At 52.0% G+C, this 15,236-nt stretch overlaps 1 protein-coding gene across 1 annotated transcript; it reads left to right on the forward strand.

Annotated features, from left to right (window-relative positions):
- The first annotated feature begins 1,567 nt into the window (after window positions 1–1,567).
- Window positions 1,568–13,461, forward strand: Arx (aristaless related homeobox). Its single transcript, XM_045140707.1, has 5 exons — window positions 1,568–2,066; window positions 3,695–4,559; window positions 7,148–7,193; window positions 9,905–10,233; window positions 12,296–13,461. Exons 1-5 carry the CDS (start codon window positions 1,871–1,873, stop codon window positions 12,534–12,536), a joined length of 1,677 nt encoding a protein of 558 aa, XP_044996642.1. The 5' UTR covers window positions 1,568–1,870; the 3' UTR covers window positions 12,537–13,461.
- The last annotated feature ends 1,775 nt before the right edge of the window (window positions 13,462–15,236 follow it).

Raw genomic sequence — 15,236 nt, forward strand, 5'->3', positions numbered from 1 at the left:
CCGTTAGTCCCACACTAGGAGTGGGAGAAGTGCAAGTGAAAAGTCAACTAATACACAAGAGAGACTGGCAGACAGGGACAGAGAGAGGCAAATTTCTTTAGTCCTGCCTTTAGTAGTAACAGTAGTAGTGTAGCATTAGTATTAGTAGTATTAATGTGCTTGTTCCCAACCCTGCATCCCCCTCAAGTTGGGTTGGATGTTTCTCCCAAGCCAGACCAATCTATCTGCCACCCACCAACTAGCATCTAAGAGTTATGCAGATGTTTATGGCTGGGGAAAATAATCCCAGTTATGCATCCTTGTATTTTTAAATACTGACTGTAAGTGATTCAAGTATAATCCTTTGTAAAACGGTTTTTCTCTTTGACACATTGGAGGGGCTGAGAGAGGAAAACCTGGCGTGGATTCCCCTTCTCTGACCTCTCCCTCACCCATCACCTTCAACCCCCACCCTGCCAGTGTCAAGGCCCAAGCTGTCCCTAACAAGGCCCTACATCTAGACTCTGATGTCAGTGCGGGTCCCTCTTTGGGGCTCCACCCAACATCACTTACAGCCGGGTGTTGGTTCCCAGTGTTGGACACACAAGGAGCTATGATGCGAAGAAACCCTCCCTAAGGCTCTCTTCCCTCACCATTGCTAAGGGGAGCGAGGTCATAGATCTCAGAATTTTAGACATTTTGAGGTGGTTCCAGTGGAATATGGCTCCCTCCAGTCCTAGGAGGCTCAGAGCACACACCCCTCCGTGGGAGATTCATCCCTCAGACGCTACTTTGGAGTGAACTGCCTGGTAGCCAGCGCTTAACTGAGATGAATATGGGATAGAGGGAGGAGAAATAGAGAGGAAGGAGGGGAAGACTTCCAGACCCGCCGTCCTGCTAGGCGACTGTCACTCACTCTCATCCCCTTTCCGCCTTGCAGATGCTCCAGGGAAGGCTTTTTCTGATTCTACAGTTTAGAATGGAGACCTGGAAGGCTGAGAGCTCTCGTAGCAAGAGAGCAACAGCCGGGCCCAGGGCGAAGGCAAACAGCGCGAGGCACTGGGCCACCAGAGAAACCTGAACGTCCAGACGACAGATGTTTACTCCTGGCACCTCAGAGGCCCATCCGGCCTAGAGAGGGTGGCGATTGAACACCGCTGAAGTCAAGGCGCTGTCCTGGGAGCACAAAGTCGGCTTGGAAAAATGCCAAGTCCCTCATAACTCGAGCATCGCAGCTTGTTCTCTAGGGAGCGTGGTCCCCACGGCTGGTGGAAGGGGCACACTAAGCCCAAGTACACAGGCCTGCCATTCAAATGAGCTAGGACTTTGGACTAACCCTAAAGAGTTAAAGGAGGAACTACAGGAAACTGATGGCACATTTGAAAAGTTGGTAGTTTTAAAGAGAGAGAGAAATAAAGAAAGAAAGAAAAAGAAAACTGGTTCTGGTGTGTGCTGGCGGTCTCTCCCCCCCCCCCCCCCCCGTTCCCCCCACACTCCCCATCTCCTGCCGGCCTCTTAGAATCCAGTCCAGGCTTTGCGCTGCACCCTCAGTCAGACACGGCCCAGCCTCTGTCTAGAGCCAATCAGAGAGCTCCTCTCAGCACGTGGAGAAGAGAGACTCCAGAGCTCCGCGCTCGCAGCTCACTACACTTGTTACGGCTGGTCCTGGGAGCGGAGAGGGCGAGCTCCGGCTGAGGGCTGGGTGGGAGCCGGCAGCCGGCAGCCAGGCAACCAAGGGAGACAGGCACAAAGATCGCAGTAATATTCGTTATAACCAGCCATCTAACCCAGGCCCCCCCAACACACACCCATCCATCCCACCAGCCTAGAGAGGCAGCCAGCGGTCCAGCTCTCTGAACCCAGAAAGAAAAAAAAAAAAAAAGCCCCAGCCATGAGCAATCAGTACCAGGAGGAGGGCTGCTCTGAGAGGCCCGAGTGCAAAAGTAAATCTCCAACTTTGCTCTCCTCCTACTGCATCGACAGCATCCTGGGCCGGAGAAGCCCGTGCAAAATGCGGCTGCTGGGAGCCACGCAGAGCTTGCCTACCCCGCTGGCCAACCGTGTTGACCAGGAAAAGGCCATGCAAGGTAAGGCTGTGCCTGTCAGGCACTGCAAAGGGCAGTGGGCAGTGGTTTGAATGTTTGATATTCGGGGAACAAGGGCCAGAGGGATTGTCAAGTTATAGGCTAGGAAAGCCAGAGGATAACTCTGAGGCCTGGTGCCTCAGAGAGTGATGAACATTTTGCCATGGGCTGTCTCTCTCTCCCTCTCTGCTTCCAGCAAAGCAGAGGCCCAGCCTCGCTTAGTGGAACTCCTTGGTACTCAGTGTTGGCCTTGAGGTAGCTTAAATACACCTTTTGATGGCCTCGGGTGTGCTTTCAAACAATGCTGGTCAGAAACGGCAGATGTTCTCTTAGATCCTTCTAGCAACAACTTGATGAAGACAAGAAAGCCAAAAGCCAGGGAGATAGGAGTCTCCCAGAAGTGAGTCATGGCCTTTCCTCTTTGGAAGATTTCTTTATACGTGTTGTTTCACTTTTCTTTTTTAATTGTACATTACTTGTGACCTTTTAAACACAAATTTTGAAATAAAAATTTCCCTGAGATTCCTCAAATGCTGCTTACTGTATTTGAAATGTACGAAATGTGTTGCTTCTGGGTGGGATTTTTTTCCTCTGCTTTTTTTTTTAAGAGTTGAGCCATTAAGATGTTTAAATGGTTCTCTTTTCTGAAATTAAAATATCCAAAAAACTACGGTCATTTGGGTACGCTCAAGTTTCGCCTTGAGCTAGATACAGAGGTGTTGCAGGAAAAGAACTGTTGCTTTCTTTTAAAAAATCCCAAAACCAGTGGTTCAGCTGCAAGGCCATTTGGAAGACGGAAGCAAACAGGGTAGAAGGGGCCCGCTTGAAATAAAGCTGACTTTTTTTTCTTTTTTCTTCTTTCTTTTTTTAGCCCGCAATGGCACCTGTGCCAGGCGCTTCGTCCAAGGGAAGGAGCTGCCTGAGCTTGGTGTGCCCTCTTACCCCGTTCTCACCCCAGGCTTTTTCTAGCACATTTTCGCCAGGATGATTTTTTTTTTTTTTTTTCCTTTTTGGGCAAGTATTCCCTCCACCCTTTTCCCTGTGTGGGCTGTTGGGGCAAAGCTGGAGCTCTGGGCCACAGAGCCAGTATGCCCCGCAGGGGTCGCCCGCGGGGCAGCGACCCTCTTGCCAGCCCGTGGCCCCTGTGACAGAGCAGCAGGCAGGGGTCGAGCACGGAAGTTTACAGAGTGCAGTTTTTTAATATAGTTTTTAAATGTTTTTAAATTCGCCACTACCTCAAAATGAGAGAGAGAGAATGGAAAAAACAGGAAAGAAAGAAAGAAAACAGAAGGCAAGTGAGATAAGTCATTGAAAGGAGGGGGAGAGAAAGTTAAAAGAGAAGAAAAAGAAAATAAAAGGAAGGGAGAAAGGGAGTGAATGGGTGGAAAGAAAACAGGCAATAAAGGGCAGAGTGAGAAAGAGAAAGGAGAGAGGATGGAAAAGAGGAGAAAGGGGAACAAGAGAGAAAGAAAGAAAAGAACAGCATGAAGAGTCCGGGTCGTAGCGGAGTTGGAGGCTGTGGGTGCCTGGGCTTAAGCCGAGAGTGGGCCACCGCGGGCTGGCTCTGGGAGGCGGTTCGGGCGGGGACGCCCTGGTCGAATGTCACGCTGAGCGCTCTCCCTTGCCCGCAGGCTCCCCCAAGGGCAGCGCCCCATTCGAGGCCGAGCTGCACCTGCCTCCCAAGCTGCGGCGCCTGTACGGCCCGGGTGGGGGCCGCCTCCTCCAGGGTGCTGCAGCTGCGGCGGCGGCGGCGGCGGCGGCGGCGGCGGCCACCGCCACAGCGGGTCCTCGGGGGGAGGCTCCTGCGCCGCCGCCGCCGCCGAGCGCGCGACCCGGGGAGCGGCCGGACGGTGCGGGTGCCGCCGTGGCCGCCGCCGCCGCCGCCGCCTGGGACACGCTCAAGATCAGCCAGGCGCCGCAGGTGAGCATCAGCCGCAGCAAGTCGTACCGGGAAAACGGGGCGCCCTTCGTGCCGCCACCGCCCGCGCTCGACGAGCTGGGTGGCCCGGGGGGCGTCACACACCCAGAGGAGCGTCTCGGCGCGGCCGGAGGTCCCGGTGGTGCTCCGGCGGCGGGTGGCGGCCCGGGAGCGGAGGATGACGAGGAGGAGCTGCTGGAGGATGAGGAGGATGAGGACGAGGAAGAGGAGCTGCTGGAAGACGACGAGGAGGAGCTGTTGGAGGACGATGCTCGCGCGCTGCTCAAGGAGCCCAGGCGCTGCTCCGTGGCTGCCACAGGGGCCGTGGCCGCAGCAGCTGCAGCTGCTGTGGCCACCGAGGGCGGGGAGCTGTCGCCCAAGGAAGAGCTGCTGCTGCACCCGGAGGACGCAGAGGGCAAGGACGGCGAGGACAGCGTGTGCCTGTCGGCGGGCAGCGACTCAGAAGAGGGGCTGCTGAAGCGCAAACAGAGGCGCTACCGCACCACGTTCACCAGCTATCAGCTGGAGGAACTGGAGCGAGCCTTCCAGAAGACGCACTATCCGGACGTCTTCACCAGGTATGTGACCAGGGTGGTCGCGGTGGCTACAGCGGGTGGGCCCAGAGAGGGCTGGCTGGGGCAGGGGACTCCAGACAGTCACTTTGCTCCAGGGCACAACCCCAGGCACACCTTGCCAAACACCCACTTTTGCTTACAAAACTCTCTCTCTCTCTCTTTCGCTCTCTCTTTCACACACACACACACACACACACACACGCACGCACGCACGCACACGGCCTTTAAGTTTCGTTTGCTGGGTTTCTGTTCATCGCAATGTCCTTCCACTTTACTGTTTCCAAATTGCAAGTTTTAGAGCCAAAGAGCCTCTCCAAAGAGAGCCCAAATGAGCTACTTTAAGGAAGCTCCAGTACACAAACTACCCCTGGTGCTGCGGCCCTGGTCAGCTCCCCCACTAGACGCTGAGCGCACTGACCCCAGTCCCCCCACCCGAACAAGGCCGGCGCTATTTTTGGCCGATGTGTTGTGTGCTAGCAACCCCCGCCCGATGTCCCAGGAGTGTGGGTATCAGTTACACTGTTCACAGTGATGCTGGAACCTGGGCCCAAGGAGAAGGCCTTTAAAAGATCCCAGTCTTGTCATTTGGGGACTCCCGAAATAACTGAAAGAAGTCGGAACTGAGCAGTGTGGTACGTGTACACCTGAGGAGCCAGCCAGAATCTTCCCCTTTGATTTCCAGCTCTTATCCCCATTATTCGCATCTTGTGTTTACTGTAAACGGGTCGATGGCGGGTGGACCATGATTTTGGAATCCTGGCAGATGGTAGACGAAGCAGTTGGGGAAAAACTTTCTCTCTGTACAAGTGTCCAAGTCAGATGAGTAGCTTAATGGTCACACTCCACTTCCCAGTCACTGGAGGGTTTTTTTTTTTTCTTTCTGGGAAACATGTGTCTGTGGATTAACTGGGCCTCTGAGCCCCTGCTTATTGAGGCGACCTGTTTCGAAGGCCAGCTGGGGGTGGGGGGAAGCTTTCCTACCCCAAAGCTAAGGTCTTGGCTCAGACTAGCAGCCAAGGTTAGGGGCAAATGTCCCCTAATGAGGAAAAAGAGAGAACTGTGAGTGCCTGCCTGGGGCTTATGAAGCCCCACAGCTCCTTCGCAGGAGACGTGTGCAGCTTTTCAACATGCATCCTGGAGAGGAAAGCAGCTTGCCTTTGAACTAGAGAAGAATTTTCTGCCTAGGACTCAGAAGGCCGGAGCCAAGGCCAAAATGTAGTTGGCCTGGCAATTGCCAAATTCTCCTAGCAAAGAGGGAATCAAATACAGGGAAGAGCATTTAAACTTGGCCATCCCTTTAGCTAAACTTTTCCCTCCTCAGTGTACCTCGGTGCCTTCCTTGTCTTTAAAAAAAGAAATACAATTCGAAATGGGTATGTGCTATCAAATACTTGACTGGACAGAGACTTTGTGCCTTTATCTGACATATATACTTCAAAAGAAGAAAATGAGCTAGTGTTGTTTTGGCATACAGGTCTGCTCTTTTCAGCTTGTAGGGGAGACCAAACTGCAAGACTAGGTGTCCACTCCTCTCTGCCATCCCAGCCCCCACACGTTTCCAGCCCACCAGTTAGAAACCTAGGCTACTGCTGGACTAGCCTGGACTTCAGTTTTAGATTTGCTGCTGCTCACTGCAGGGAGGAGGGAGGGCAGGGCAAGGCACCCAGTGAACTGATTTTCTCTCTAGACTGAAGTTTCAGGTATGGACCAGGGACCAGTGGCCAGTGCAGACCCAGGCCCTAGGCTTGGCCAGCCCCAGCTCTTTCATATTAGCAAGCAGAGCCAATTATTCTCGGCGCACTCATATTTTCGGTAAACAGGTCCTAAGCCGGTTTACAGCATCTTAATGGTTTCCTATTTGCCTTAATTGTCGCAGTAATAACTGCAATGACGGGGTAGGGTTTCAGCTAAATTGACTTCCCCTGAGATGGGCAGGGTTTGTAGTGGGCACTGGAGTCAGGAGGTGTGCAGAATTTTGTTTAATCGAAAAATTATCCCACTGCACTCTTAACAAGCTTAACATATCTCCAGAGGGTAATGGGGACTGTGACCCAAGGGGGTGAGCGAGGGAGTAAGGCGGGGGAGAGAAATGGTGGAAAAGGCAGAGAGCTGGAAAGAGGGGTGAGGAAAAAAAAGAAGAGGGGAGGTAAAAAGGCAAAACTAAGCCAAGAGGGCAGATTTTTTCCCCCTTAGGTTAGTACTGAGCTCTTGTCTCAGTATTAGGACAAAACAAGGTATAAGCACTGTGAGTGTTGAGTGAATATGTGTTTCTTGCAAAATTCTGGCCTAACGGAGAGAGTGACATAGAATCCATGGGTCCAGGTTTGTAGACTTATGAATCCAAGAATTCACCTCATTACTATGATACAATATAATGCATACTGTCCCATATCTGACGATAGGCTGTGTTTTTGTGCTTTTAATATAATACTAGGTACTTTAGGGATGAAGAGAAGGTAATACCCATGTACTTGGGGTGGGGAACTGGAGAAGGCTCCAACTGAGAAAGGATGGAGAGAGAGAGAGAGAGTGAGAGAGAAAGCTGTCTGGGGCCTACAGTGACCTCCTGTCTCTGTGTTGTTTTCTTCTAGGGAGGAACTAGCCATGAGGCTGGACTTGACAGAGGCACGAGTCCAGGTGAGCTACACATAGAAAAGGAAGAAGAGAGGGAGGAGGGCTGGGAGGCTGTTGGAGGGTGGTGGTTAAGATTGGTGTCAGAATGAGATGCCCTTCATATATATTAAAAGAGAGAGAGAGAGAGAGAGAGAGAGAGAGAGAGAGAGAGGATCCAAATCTGAAAAGTCGATCCATGCACTCACATACAGGGGAAAAAAAAAAAAAGATATTTCAAAAGAAAGCTGGAAGCGTGAGGGGAAGGGGTTTTCTGGGTTTGGGAACCCCTGTCCCAAGGCCTCTACAGAAAACAATCCAGCAGCCGACTTCTCCTGATTGAAATAATGGGATGGAGCATGGATTTGGTTGTTAGACAAATCCGCTCAGCTCCAAGCAGGTATTTGGCTGCGATTAAGTCTCCAATCGGGCTTCATAAAAGCCCACTTAGTGCTAGAACAAACAGGGCCATTTGAAGGGAAAATGCTGTTTGATTTCCCCTCCGCCCTGCACAAGGAGCTGGCTAATGCTATTTGATTTCCCATTTTTTATAGCAATGAGCCCACATTGATCTAATAGGGAGTGAGTGCAATGCTATTAAAGGTGTTTGCAGCCCCATACCAGAGTGCATTTCCGAGCCCAGGCCTCATAACCAAAGAGACGATCAACATTGGGCAGCCCCGATGGCCAACAGAAAACAGATGTCCCCGGGTTAGAAGCTGAGTGAATCACTTTACAGTCAAAATCAAGCGCTGATAAAGCACAATAAATTCCATATGGCTCATTTAATACACAACAGCTTCTTGCATTAGAGGTCTAATGATGAGGCTTGTCCCCTCCTTTCTGTTGACACATTTCTCCATTGTCAAACAGAGATGTGACAGCAACTCCACATTTTCAGCTCAGGGGAACAAGTCGTGGGAAAGTTAAATAACTTTTAAAAAGAAAAAGAGCACCCCTCCCCTTCTTCTCTCCCTCTATTCATTGGAGAAGATGTAATTAAGTGAATATGAATTATCAGAGTGCCTTCGTTTACCTTTGGGGGGCCTCAGAAGTATTAATTCAATAATGAGGAATTGCAGGGGACATCTTGATAATTGCAGTTGGGCCAGAGAGCCTAAGAGACAGATGATCTTTCTACAGAAAGAATTCCACATTTTTAATGCCCTTCTGTCTCCACTACCCTCCTCAATACACACGTCCTCTCTTTCACTCCATTCTCGCCATCAAGGAATGATAGATATTCTGGTATGGTCAGATTAGGATGTGCAAAAGCTGCCCACCCAGCCTGGTCTAACTACAGTGTAACTTTTGCAAGCCTCTGAGTGCCCACGTGGAAGCATTTCTGCAATGTGCAGATAGGTTATTTGAAGGCTACAGAATGTTGTGATTGTCTAGAAAGTCAAACCACATCTACTTGCTAGATGTAGTTTCGACAACCCACCCCCCTTCAAGGTGGATATTTGAATGATCTGAATGTCTTGAAACATTTTTAACATATTCTGCTGGGATAATTTACATCACATTTTAATATAACTTTGTATAGCCCTAGAGTTCATTCTTAATTTTTAGACTTTGTGTGCAGTCATAAACCCAGCCCTAAAAATATTAATGCCTTCAGAGGAGAAGGAACATAGTTTCTCAGCTGTGGGAGTGATGAGCAGGTCATATAAAAATCATTTCATGCTCTTGTGAGTTATTTTTAGATGATAGTGGCTCCCATGTTTCAGGTAAAGGTCTCTGTTCAAACTGCTTCTTATTAACAATTAGGAAAATACCTCGAGCTAGAAACCTCCCCCAAACCCCAAACTGTCTTATTTAAAGAACGGATTGCAATCACATTTCCAAAAGGAACGAAAGGGTCAGTTAGCACTGAGGATGGGGCAAGTCTTTCTGCATCCTGCCCTATGATTTTGTGTGCCCAGGTGTTCCGACATTATTCATCCCTGCAGTCAGTGCTCTGTTGCACAGAGCCCCTGCAGGGAGCAGCCTATGTGCCCCCACTTCATTTCACAGAGGACTAGTCCCCTAAAATGCACACCTGTTTGCCAATTACTGGAAGCTTTTCTCTTCCCTCTCCCACCCCAACCCAAACTTCAGACCCAAGCACAGAGTCATTAGGTGGTCACTAAATGTCTCTGCAAAGAATCAATGAACTGCCTCCACGCCAGTTTAGTAGAGGGCAAAGATTCTTCCAGTTCTTGGGCAAAATTGGACTATGCATAGCAGGCATGTCGTTCACGACTTGGGTGGGTGGCCGCCTGTTCCCCACAGTTACCACTGAATCTGGGCTTTTATTTGCAGTCTTTCAACTCATTCCTCATAAAAATCTTATGAGAAAAGTTGTACCTAGTTCGAGGCCACCCTGAGACTACATAGTGAATTCCAGGTCAACCTGGGCTAGAGTGAGACCCTACCTACAAAAAGAAAAGTTGTACTTGCCCACTGTGTAGACTACAAAAACTGAGGTTCAGAGAGATTTACGTGATCTGCATAGTGTTGCAGCTAGGAAAGGGCAGCCCAGACTTTGAAACCCACCATTTTCCTAAAGCTTGGACACCTAGGCTAGTTGGACACTCACTGTAAAGAGTATTGATCCCTCATTTCCTGCTAGCTTACAGTATGGGCTCCTTTTCACCCTGAAGCCACTGAGGGACCAGGTAGGCGAAGGCACAGTAAAGGGAGGCCGGTCCAGGAGTAGAACGTGCACTGCACCAAGCCCTTTCTTCACCTTGTAGGTCTGGTTCCAGAACCGTCGGGCCAAGTGGCGCAAGCGGGAGAAGGCTGGTGCGCAGACCCACCCCCCGGGGCTGCCCTTCCCTGGGCCTCTCTCTGCCACCCACCCGCTCAGTCCCTACCTGGACGCCAGCCCCTTCCCCCCGCACCACCCAGCGCTTGACTCAGCCTGGACGGCCGCAGCCGCGGCTGCAGCAGCCGCCTTCCCGAGCCTACCTCCGCCTCCAGGCTCGGCCAGCCTGCCGCCCAGCGGGGCCCCGCTGGGCCTGAGCACTTTTCTAGGCGCTGCCGTGTTCCGGCACCCGGCCTTCATCAGCCCAGCATTCGGCAGGTAACCTTGGCGGTGGGAAAGTGTCTACTTGTCTTTCTCATACACTCAAACACGCTGGGATCAGGGAGGAGGCGAGGGGGGAACCGACAGGGACTATACACATCTTTTTCTTTGGCCCAAACTGCAAAGACGTTGGCCAAAGAAAATACCCCCCCCCCCTTGAGGAAAAAGTAGGATTTGAAGGGGATGACTTGGGACTGAGCAATTAAAGAGAGAGCAGTTGGAAAAAACAGCCACAAGGGTAACCAGAAGTGTTCAATGAGAGCAGTTTAAAAAATAAAAAGTACTGTAAGGATGACTGTTGAAGTTTTGCAAAAATCCTTAGGCCCAGAAAGCCTAGCAGCTTGAGGGACACACTCTTGGCCCCTCTGAGTGCAAAGAATCATGTCTTCTTCCCCAGACTATCTTCCTTGTCACTCAAATGCAGTACTGCCCACGATATCCCCATATGCGCAACCCCTGACCTCCACATTGGTAAGAGACAACGAAATAAAAGCTGCAGCACATCGTGTATGATAACACCCCGTCTTTAAGTGAATATCGAATCATGAAATAAAAATGTCTGTATAATCGCACAGACAAAGAAACAAAAGAGGGATGTATTTCAGTTGGAAAGTGCAGTGAAAATAAACCTGAATGCAGCTTCCATGATCTGTCTTTGGGAGTATAAAGAAGTAATAGATTCATCCATCGGCTCAGCTACTTAACAAAAATCATCCTCATGAAAATTAAAAATAAGATTTGAAGCAAAATGAGTTTCTTGAGCCAAACCACCAAAAGAAGTATCATGTGTCTTAATGTGTAGTTAGTGACTCAGTTTACCTGATGGGACGAGGGCATGTTACAACACCATTTAGGTCACATACCATTTCTTTCTAGAAAAAAGTCGCAGACCTCCTCCCCATTTTTCTCCCTGACAAGAAATGAGTAGAGTGCGGGGCTCTGAGATTCAGGGAGGCTGGGCGGGGGGGGGGGGATATAGAGTCAAGAGTGGGATTGGGAGGTGAACCCAGGTGGGCTCATTTCTAATTGTGGAAATCCTGAATTGTTCCCGCGGGTGCCTGGAGCCGAAGGAGGTTGGGAAAGGCTGGCCAGCACTAGGAAGCGGTGGAGATGGGGTGCTGGGGCGGGTCAGCAGAGCGGTGGGGAAAAGGCTTGAGCGCTGTGCGGAGTAATCCCGGCACCGGCCGGAGGCGGCGGCGGCGGTAGTGCTGGAGCTGGCACAGGTCCCTGGCTTGGGCATCAACCACCTCGAGCTGTGCACTGGGTTCGCTGGCTTGGGAACTCAGTGAAAGCAGAGGCCCGCAGGGGTACAGGGAGGACCGCGGCGAGACAGTGTCTTCCTGCTAGTCCGCGAGGCTGCCATCACATCAGAGCCTACTGATGGGTGGAATCAACAGGCCAGCGCCCTCCACCCCCACCCGGACGGACGCAGTTGGCAGAGTTCGGACAGCTTAGCCGAGCTAGGGAGGGCGGTAGGGCCAGCGCTGGCCAACCGGAAGGCCAGCGATCAAGGCCAGATTTGTTAGGGCCAAGGGAGGCTCAGGCTGAGAAGGAACCCCGGAATAAGTGCAACGTCTGCAGCATTAGGTCTTGTGCCCCTTTGAGCTCACTTTCTCCCTCTTTTATTCTTTTTACTTCTTCCCACTCCCCCCACCCCCATGACTTTCTTCTGTTCTTTCTCCACCGGTTCTCCTGGCAAAAGGCATCATTGCAGGAGCTGGTTTAGGAATGCACCATGTTTTTAAGGGAAGCCTCGGAACGCAGCGCAGTAGGGCCTAGGGTTTTTGAAGGGGGGGGGCGCGCTGCCTCTGGCCCCATATTCGTCCCCTCTAGACACATCTGGTCCCTTATGGTTCTTTTCCCAGTCGATTCCCAGCTCCGGTAAAGCCCCCGGTTCTTCACCCATAGCCGATCTCCTCCTGGCTCGTTGTGGGGGCGCTATCGCCCCCCCCCCCGTTTCTCTCCACTCCTCTGCCCCCGAGCGAGGCGGCGGGACGCGCCGCCTGAGGCAATGCGCTCGCTCCCCAGGCCGTGACCGCGCTGTTTGCTCTCCCTGCAGGCTCTTTTCAACCATGGCCCCCCTGACCAGCGCGTCGACCGCGGCCGCGCTCCTGAGACAGCCCGCCCCCGCCGTGGAGGGCGCTGTGGCGTCGGGCGCGCTGGCCGACCCCGCCACCGCGGCCGCAGACAGACGCGCCTCTAGCATAGCCGCCCTGAGGCTCAAGGCCAAGGAGCACGCCGCGCAGCTCACACAGCTCAACATCCTGCCGGGTACCAGCACGGGCAAGGAGGTGTGCTAAAGGCTACCCTCCACCCTCGCGCTCCAGGCGCGCCCCGGAAGGTCACCTCACTCAGCACCACTCAAGACCAAATGGAAACAGAGGACCAGCACACTCCCGTGACGGCTATGAGAGAGCGCGGCCGCCTTCGAAGCCGCCTGGATACAGGCAAGGTGGCCCTCGGCGCTAACGGACGTGGCACCTCCTCGGCTGGCTGTCCACCCGCCCCTGTTCCTGCCCATGCCCCTGCCCCTGCCAACCTCGCTCCAGCTCCAACGTCCACTCTATCCCATACTCTACTGAAAATTACGGGGAGGAGTTCTCCCCGAGACACCTAATGTTGAAGTTTAAACAAAAATGAAAGCCCAGCCTCTCTTCCTCTTAGCTTTTCTTTTGAATAGTATGTTGGCGCTCTAAGTAGATCTCCGCTCGGCCCGGTGTGAAGCCGGGGCCAGGGAAGCGAATGCGAATCTGTAAGATAGCTAACAGTGCACTTAAAGTAAAGGGGCGTCTTGTTCTTGTTCTCTTCTTTATCATACACCAACCAAGGTTTTTATATCAAACCAAAGGGAAATACTCTGCTAGAATATGGACTGTTGAAGTCACCAAACTGTGATTATTGATTCTGTACATACCATTGTTATTAAAAAAAGAACAGAGCTTTGTATATTTGAAATGTTATAACGCAATTGCACTCAGCGTGGTATGGTAAAAGTTTGTCCTCCTGTAGATTCTTACTGTGTTGTAGATACGGTAGGGTTCCTAGACAAATATTTATGTACTCAAGCCCTTTATTTAACTTATTAACTGTAGAGGCTTCGGAAACCTTCAAGATAAAAGGCAATGGTACAGTACTTTTGTGTAATGTGTAATTGTTATCACTTTTCCTTGCTATCTAGTGGAGAAGTGTCACGCTCATAATAAAAAAAATATATGTTTAACAAAAGGAAGTGTAAATGTTCTATGTAGGCCCCGCAGGGGACAGTACCCCTCCTCATCAGGATCAAGGATGGACTCTGACTCCCTGGAACCTATTGGGTTTATATGCACAGCGTCTTCCTGGCAGAGGTCCCTGGTTTGAATGTGATCCTCAGAAGGATCCTGTTTCTTACAAAGATTAAAGACACCACCGTGTGGTGCCTTCCACGTGCATCTCAACTCTCTAGAGTCCAATTGCAGCTGGAGCTGGGGATCCTAGGCCAAAGAGGTAGGGAAGCTGTTGACGGTGGGGTCAGAAATTTGAAGTGAGCCAGATGACTTGGTTGAGGAGATGGAAACGTTTCGTGGAAAGTGCCACGCAGCAAGAAAGTGCGCAGTCCGAGTTGACGTGTAGTGGCTAGACCCAGCTAGAAGCTGAAGCTGGCTTCCGAGGGGGCGGGCTCCTCAGAGCACTCGAGAGAGGAGGGAGGAGAGAGAGAGGAAAGAGAGAGAGAGCGCGCGAGCTAGCGAGCGAGCCTCAGAAACTGATAGAGAGGCAGGCGGCGAGGGGTATCCGAGTGGCAGATCTTAACTCGACAAATGTCATTACATCACTTATCTAGACATTGGGAAATGTGTACATGAAAAAAAAAAAATCCAAACAACTCAGGTTTCACGAGGAGACCCAAGCACATTTACAATCTTTCACCCCCTCGCCGTACCCCTCCCGCAGCGGGGACCGTAGCTTCCCCCACCCCTGGGCCCTGCCCGCGCCCCTTCGGGGTGACCGCTTCGTGGAAGCCCGCCTGCGGGGGGCTGGGTCTCGCCAATGCTCCCAGGGTGATGGGAAAGGGAAGAGAAGCTTAATTAGTTTCAATTTGCAGTAATTAGCGCGCCGGACCTTGGGGGAGAGGGGCAGGCGGCGGGCACGGGGGTGGGGTGGGGTGGTGCTGCGCGGCGGGACTGTGACTCCCGGGGCTCTCGGAGCTGGGGCCCGTCGGTCCCGCCACGCCGCCGGCCAGTCGGTCGCCGCGGGGGGCGCGGGCGCGTCTTGGAGGCTAGTGGCGCGCGTCCGGATAGAAGCAGGGGGTTGTGAGGCGCCGGGTCCTTTGGCGGTCTGGACAAAGGACCAGGTCGCGCCGAGGTCAGCGACCCCAGGGGCGCCGCGCCCAAAGGGGGAGGTGGATAGCCCTCTGACCTGCGGTCCCAAGCTTCCGTATGTCCCAGATTTTCGAGAGCGCACCCCACCGGCCTTGCCTGCCCAAGTTGCTTTGGGGACTTTGGAAGTAGAATGGGTCACCGCCACTTTGGTCAGGTCTGGACAAGCCAGGGTGGCGATTCCAGGCAGGGGCTGGGTCTGGGGCTTGGGAAGCGGCCGCCCACTACCATTCCCACCGCACGCTATTTCCCCAGGTTTACTGGAGCCGCTGGGAACTTTCTAGGGTATTCCTGGAGGCCTGAGAATCTCAAACTCTGTCTCTATAGGCTGTTCCAGAGAGAAAGCCACTTTCCTGGGGTGGACAGGGCTGCTGGGGTGTCTGGGGAGAGATGGCAGAGCGCAAAGAGAAGCATGAGTCGAAGATTTATTTATTTAAGGATGGTCAATATCAATTTTCCGTTGATTTTGGCTTTTTGTTTAGTAGGGATTTTTCCCTCCCCCAATCCAGGCTGCCAGTTGGATGGTATATGAGAAACAGTACCATTCTTCCTGTTAATGAACTCTTTTTTAAGTCATTTTTTCTCATTTGACCCTTCTATGGAGCAGAAGCAAATTGCGTGAAATTACCTCCAAGGATTACATTT

This window comes from Jaculus jaculus, chromosome X (assembly GCF_020740685.1).
Source record: "Jaculus jaculus isolate mJacJac1 chromosome X, mJacJac1.mat.Y.cur, whole genome shotgun sequence".
Lineage (NCBI taxonomy): Eukaryota > Metazoa > Chordata > Mammalia > Rodentia > Dipodidae > Jaculus > Jaculus jaculus.